This window comes from Priapulus caudatus, unplaced genomic scaffold (assembly GCF_000485595.1).
Source record: "Priapulus caudatus unplaced genomic scaffold, Priapulus_caudatus-5.0.1 Scaffold331, whole genome shotgun sequence".
NCBI lineage: Eukaryota > Metazoa > Priapulida > Priapulimorpha > Priapulimorphida > Priapulidae > Priapulus > Priapulus caudatus.
Window position 1 is genome coordinate 271,414 of NW_014577392.1, and position 7,418 is coordinate 278,831.

The following is a 7,418-nucleotide window of genomic DNA, read 5'->3' on the forward strand; positions in this document are numbered from 1 at the left end:
TACACTCTCTGCAATGTCAAATCCTCGATCTGCAAGCACAACGTCACCTGGCAACAATCTATCTAGCAGTCCACAATGTTCGGTGATATATTTATCACTACATCTGCCACCCCATGCTTTGGATAAAAATGACACTGAGCCCTGCGGGGTAATACCTATCAAAAACTTCACAGTATTGTGATGTTTGTATGAGGACCACGTCTCGGCTCTTGCCAGTAGATTTGAAGGACGCTCAATAAAAATTTCAAAGCAATCGATCACAATGGCTACTTTTACTCCAAAGTGTTTACGGAATTCCATTGGCATTGTAAGCTGTAACTCTTCTCGGTCTGGCCACAAAATAAATTGGTTCAATCTCACATACATGACATGAATCACGTCGAAAACCGACATCAAAGTTAAAAAGCCAGGCAGTCCAGTGTAATATTTCACTTTCTCCTCGTTATTTTCAAAAGACTCTGGGGTAATCTGTCCCTCCAACAAAGACTGTCTTAGTTTTATGTTCTCTGATGTCAAATATTGAAGTTCATCTCTCATTTTCTTCATCAAATCCTGGTCACAGTCAGACTCTCCATTACACCCCAAACTATCTTGTGCACTAGAATCATCTTGGGAAGCATAACTGGCTTCTGAAACAAGGCTTTCAGTTGCTTGTGCAGTATCGTCACTTTGATTAACACGGGGCATGGATTTGGACAGGTCAACTAGAGCTGTAGCTGCCACGTGCGTCTTCTTTTTCTCATTGCGCACTTGTACTCTGGCAAACCTGGAAACACAATGCCACACAGTGAATATTACATGTATATATAGCTTGACCTCAAACAGCAAATCAAACTACAATAAAAGTATAACAACATACAAACTTTATCAAATTGGATTGCGGTCAAGAATTTCAGGCTTCAATGATCCTCAGATATTGGGAACAGACGAGACATGTAAACTACATGTATCAGAAAGAATGAAAATAATTTAATAAAAGAAATGAATTGTGTTTACACTGAATATATCAAATTTGGTCAATAGACATAGAATTCACATCAATATGAAGAAACTATGAATAAATGTGTATTGTAAATTTATACACATAATGATTATGTATATTAAAAAGGACCACTTAATGATCAATAAAAAAAAAAAATATTAATGATCAATCAACCATAGAGTGCATATATATAGGCAGCTATATATCAGGGTTCTCCCTACTTGCCGCAACACGGGGCGCCGCGCGCCCCCGTGGGGGCAAACTCCCCCTGTTTGAATCGTCGCTCCCGTTTTGATTACTCCGCCCCAGTTTGAATCCACCACAAAAAAGTCTGGCCACGCGCAATCGACCGTCAGAATTGCCGTCGACTCAGGGCACCACGACCTCGTGTATTTTTACCGTAACACTCGCATGCACTGCAGCAGTACATCAAGTAACCTACAAGCAAGAGTAACCTGTAACTAATCGTACACCATCTGCCTCTTACACCGACCTGCGCAGGTATTAATATACAAAAGAGCTCAAATACCGCTATGGGGTCTGGCGATTTTACTAATTAATTAAGTCACGAGTAAAAATACACGCCCCCGACCCCCCTAGTTCCCCCCCCCTCCCCCAGTTTCCCTCCCTCTCAACCCTCCTGCCCCCTTTTGAGTCTATCCTCGGGGAGTAACCCGTATATAACGATATACAATAATATATAATATATATAGGCAGCTATAGCCTCGGCTAACAATACAGGAGGCATAAATTACGAAAATTTTGTGTAGTCTACAAGATACTAATCTAATATACACATATGTACAGTAGACTACTCATATATCATTATGCAGTTAAATACGGCAGTCAATCTTTACTTTCCATGAAAAGTATGCAAGCATTTTTAAAGAAAATTTAATGCCTTAGTTCATTATACCTTCTAGTAGTGCCTCCTTGCTTGAAATAATCGTAAGTAGTCACTTCAAAAGAAAATTATTATATATAATATATTATATACTATATAGATACAACCTTTCAACCGAGCTGCTCCAGGCCTCCTTATTTGTTAAGTTTTCTCTTCTCAAGTTACAGAGAGGTACCCATCAGGGTGAGCTTCTCGAACAACTTGGGCTCGCCTGTATAAATATCAAAACAGTTTTCTTCACTCTGCACAGGGTCCCAAGAGAGGACCGAGGAGGAATTATGTCTAACGAGCATGACACTGTTATACTACTATTCAGACATTGATTATATAAACACTTGTAGTGCGGATGAGAGCAGATGAGACGAGAGAGAGAGAGAGAGAGAGAGAGGAGCTTCGAAAGTAGTTGGCGAAAATAGGTATCTGATGATAATAGGCCGCATGCCGGCTACATATTGTCATAAAACGCCACTGTAGTGTAGATACAATAATGTAATACAAACACAGGATAGGGTACGTGTTTGGGTTACATTATTGTCCCCCTATCCTGTGTTTGGGTTACATATATATAATATTGTATCTAACTGTAGTGCATGGTGACTGGTGTACTAAAAGAAACCAGAATTTACCGTTTTAAAATTCGTTCTTAGATACTAGTCACTCACCACTAATGAAGTGATCAGAACAGACAAGAGAGTTTTTCGTAGGCATCCAAGGTGTACCATCTTGGTTCTTCCTGGATATAATGGCCAGCCATAGACGCCGTCGCTCCCCGGACAAATTCTCTGCTATTTCTCCCTGGTGCGTGATGATCGCCGGTATGCTATACCACCCACGCTTGGACCCCGTGTCTGATCGATTATTGCAGTGAACTAGAGAACACGTTCTCACCATGACTGAAAAACCGCCTTGAAAATCCGAGTATGCAAAGTGCGTCTAACGTGTGTTGATGCCCGCTGTGTTGTTACGCTTGCCAAGAAACATGGCCGCCGTACCACGTGACCATTTAGTTGTGATGTCATGGTAAAGCTAATAGTGGTGCTGAGAGGGTCTATGTCCCCCAGGGTACTGCCGGAACGTACCCTGAGCTGGTACTATCTAATATGCCGGACCGTGCCTCGTCTACTCCACTAACGAGTCTAGGGAGTCGCCTACGCATACTCCCTAACCCTAACCCTAACACTAAGTTCCTAACCATATCAGATCATAGTACCCAGTGTACGTTCCGGCAGTACCCTGGGGGACATAGACCCTATGAGCATTAGTGGTAGCAGCGTAGGATGTCATAGAACCACGATTACTGTTGCATGTTCTGAACTATCATTCAGTTGCATGTACAGCATTAACCCGACCAGGCTGTGTGACTAACGTCAATAGGTATTCTAACCCTAGCAATACCGTTTCTTGGAGCTAGTACAGCATGGCTAAGCAAGATTTATCGGGTGATATTCCTGGTGCTACTATATAAGGCTGAACAATATATAGGGGAGATATTTATATACGAAAGGATTACAATATAACAAGAACGACACCTCTGTTATAAAGGCTGACAGACAAACTCAAACTAATACCATTCATAACCTCTCCATTTCTATAACTAATAATTACATCTTTTATCGCCGTATTTAATGCTTCTATATGCGCATGATGTAAGCCCTTCACCCCTATATATAATTCTTCATCCCAACACGGCAGCCATCGTGTTACGATTAGTTGTGTTGCTTTGCCGGTACGTATAGCTATCTGAGTATTTCGTATCTTGCCACTGTTTCACTGAAATTGTTGACTATCAAACGCTTGCGAGATAAAACTACACTTGTAAGCAATTGATAAGAATAATAAATCGTCTTACAAGGCTATTATCTCCTGCTATTATTACATTGAAAATCAGTTATATTAACTTGACGGTGACCTAGTATATTATTATTACTATTAGCGGTGCAAAATTGCTGTATGTATCAGTGTAAGTCGAGACAGGATTACCTTGAACTTATGTCAGCGCTATTACCAGTCCTTAATACTCCTTATTAAGGCTGAGAGGGTCTATGTCCCCCAGGGTACTGCCGGCACGTACCCTGGGTACGTACCCTGATACTATCTAATATGCCGGACCGTACCTCGCCTACTCCACTAACAAGTCTAGGGAGTCGCCTACGCCTACTCCCTAACCCTAACGCTAACCCTAACGAAACCCTAACCCTAACCATATCTAATAGTTACCAGGGTACGATCCGGTATACCGGACCGTACCCAGCTAGGGTACGTTCCGGTATATCGGACCGTACCCAGGGTACGTTCCGGCAGTACCCTGGGGGACATAGACCCTCTCAGCATTATTAAGTCGTCCGCGTGTTACGTAACACAATGAAGCTTATGGTATTTCCGTGCATGCACGGCTAAATACGTGCAGACATAAGCGGATTATTATATACAATTCTATTATTTTCTCATGTCATACATGTAGGTATGATTAATACAATATACATACATGTATGTATGTATGTACATGAGCAGTATGTATGATTAAAATACATGTATACATAGTGTACCAAATGTTGAAAAGGTGCATACAGCCACTCGTGGCCAATCACTGCTATACTCGACTCAAGTGCAGGCACCTCCGACACTCCAACATGGCGGAACCGCGAGCGTTGCTCATCCTAGCAGAGGGAGCCGAGGAGATGGAGGCTGTCATTACAGCAGACGTGCTGCGAAGGGGAGGCGTCAACGTCACCATTGCAGGTACCAGATGATCAACCCAACCAGGGCCGTACGCAGCAGGGGGGCAGCAGGGGCAGTTGACCCCCTAGAGATTTTCAGAGTATGCCTTTTAATGGGACAAATACTGTACAATTTTAGAAATAAAATAGAAATGTGACAAAAGGTTATCTTAAATCATCAAAGAAATATTACACTTTAAATAAAGAAATGTGAAATTGCGAAACGTTAGGGCACAGGGGGCATGGGGAGTACCTTTGCCCCCCTACAGAAAATTTCCTGCATACGGCCTTGAACCCAACATGTTATAACCCCTACTGCTTATAGCACACTCTGTACTAGCTCCAAGAACCACCGACCAGCAGTGTTTTCCTATCACAGGGGCTGGCGCTGGTTTCGTTCTCGATCATAATTCTCTGTACACACTTCATAAACCCAGCAGGTTTCTTATTAGAGAGAGGACCAGTTTCCTTCTTGATTATAGCACCATCTATATTGTACGAATTTCATTAAAACCTGACGTATTTCCATATCACAATACTGGCCAGTTTCGTTCCTAATCATAGAACCCCCTGAACAAACTCAAAAAACTCTAACCCGAATTCTTCTGTCACAGGACGAGCCAGTTTTTGTTCTCCACCATAGCGCCCTCTATACAAACTGCGTTAACCCCCCCGCGTCTTCCCCCGTAGGCCTGGCCGGAGCTGACCCGGTCACCTGCAGCCGCAACGTCGTCATCAAACCGGACGCAAGCCTCGACGACGCGACGAAAACCGGCAAGTACGACGTCGTCGTCCTCCCCGGCGGGCTAGGAGGCGCCCAGAGACTCGCGGCGTCGTCCCGCGTGGGGGCGCTGCTGAAGGTGCAGGAGGCGGGCGGCGGCCTGATCGCGGCGATCTGCGCGGGACCGACGGCTCTCCCTGCGCACGGCGTCGCGGCGGGCAGGAAGCTGACGAGTCATCCGTCCGTGCGGGAGCAGCTCGCCGCCGCGGGGTACGCGTACAGCGAGGATCGCGTCGTTAGGGACGGGCAGCTGCTAACGAGCCGAGGGCCGGGGACGACGTTTGAGTTTGCGCTCGCGTTGGTGGAGGCGCTGCAGGGAGCGGAGCGCAGGGACTCGCTCGTCCCACCAATGTTGCTGAAGCTGTGAGCTATACAGGCATGGAAGCCCACGGCGATTGCTGAAGATGCTAGATAGACAGATATTAATATCTCCAAATGTAGCTGAAGCTGTGAGCTATACAGGGATGGAAGCCCACGACGATTGTTGAAGATGCTAGACAGACAAACATTAATATCTCCAAATGTAGCTGAAGCTGTGAGCTATACAGTGATGGCAGCCCATGACGATTGCTGAAGATGCTAGATAGACAGATATTAATATCTCCAAATGTAGCTGAAGCTGTGAGCTATACAGTGATGGAAGCCCACGACGATAGCTGAAGATGCTAGATAGACAGATATTAATATCTCCAAATGTAGCTGAAGCTGTGAGCTATACAGAGATGGAAGCACATGACGATTGTTGATGATGCTAGTTAGACAGATATTAATATCTCCAAATGTAGCTGAAGCTGTGAGCTATACAGCGATGGAAGCCCATGACGATTGCTGAAGATGCTAGATAGACAGATATCAATATCTCCAAATGTAGCTGAACCTCTGAGCTATACAGTGATGGAAGCCACCTGATTTTGCTAATGCTGTGACAGTGTGCGCCAAACAGCAATCACTGGTGTGAATTTTTCCTTTATTATTTGTTCAAATTTAAAGTTGTTAATGAATTGAGGAATGGGAGTGGGTAAAATTAACTGTTTTTTAAAAGCTGATTCAGCATCCATGTTCATATTACATAATTCATGAACAATTAAATTAGATTTAATTCTTCATGTGTAACTGATAAGGTTGTATCTGAGGATTTGTACAGGTTTAATAATGCTTGCATTATCAGGTTTACATAATTTGCCTTTTTCTAAATCAAAACTCAAATTTAAATAAAATTATAATTTTGCTACTGATGAATTAAAAAATTCCAAGTAAGCAACAGAGACAATTAATTTTGTTAATTTAATTTCTATCAGTATGCGATCGATTTCATCCACAATGAATAATTAAATTACTTGTAGTACTTCACTAAAACTTGCATATAAATCTTACACTTATTTATAGAATAAAAATGCTTGTGGTGACTTGAATATCAACATCTTCATTTTTATATGTCAACTAGTGTTCTTATGGTTGAATAATATAATGACTTACATCATATTTAACATCACATTCTAAGATTAATGGCAAGTCCTAGACAATGCAGATTATTTATCAGCCTAAACTGAAAACTATGAAAACCAGACAACTAAGGTGACCGCTTATCCACTTGGAGGGACTTGGCTGAGAGAACCATTATTAGCCAATCGGTGCTGCGACACAATGTTCTAAAAACAATGCTTAGTTATGAAGTGCCACAAAGTTGACAATATGGCATGTACAATGTAAAATGGCATGTACAATGTAATATGGCATGTACAATGTAAAATCACATACAAACTGGATGAGTCCGTCAAACCTAGCAACCACTAGTAGTTACCTAGCTCAGACTGATACGTCAATAATACACTAATGGCGCAAATCCATCATAAATACTGCGCAAATCCAGGGGGGGGACAGGGGGACATGTCCCCCCCACGAATTTTCAGAGGGGGGACATCATATCAAATGTCCCCCCCACGATTTTGGATCACCATGATTTTGTGTGTGTGTGTGTGCGCGCGCGTGTGTGTGTGTGTGTGTGTGTGTGTGTGTGTGTGCGTGTGTGTGTTG

The 7,418-nt window shown here is 42.9% G+C and overlaps 2 protein-coding genes across 6 annotated transcripts in view; one reads left to right on the forward strand and one right to left on the reverse strand.

The window, feature by feature from the left end:
• The window catches only part of LOC106809141 (mitotic spindle assembly checkpoint protein MAD1-like), a gene marked incomplete in the record, with an annotated part of 31,444 nt that overhangs the window by 14,804 nt on the left and 9,222 nt on the right, over nucleotides 1-7,418 (reverse strand).
• LOC106809143 (protein deglycase DJ-1-like) overlaps nucleotides 3,096-7,418 on the forward strand; it is a 6,760-nt gene continuing 2,437 nt past the window's right edge. Inside the window, exons 1-3 of one of the 5 annotated variants that reach the window (XR_001393849.1) lie at nucleotides 3,096-3,612; nucleotides 4,447-4,625; nucleotides 5,294-6,552. Coding sequence is in view for 3 of the 5 variants with exons in the window: in XM_014812115.1 (XP_014667601.1) it covers nucleotides 3,512-3,612; nucleotides 4,498-4,625; nucleotides 5,294-5,751 (687 nt within the window). In the remaining 2 variants the exon portion in view is untranslated. Of the gene's footprint in view, nucleotides 3,613-3,645; nucleotides 3,702-4,446; nucleotides 4,626-5,293; nucleotides 6,553-7,418 lie in introns of those variants that run through there. The other 4 variants (XR_001393850.1, XM_014812117.1, XM_014812115.1 and 1 more) reach the window with 4 other exon arrangements.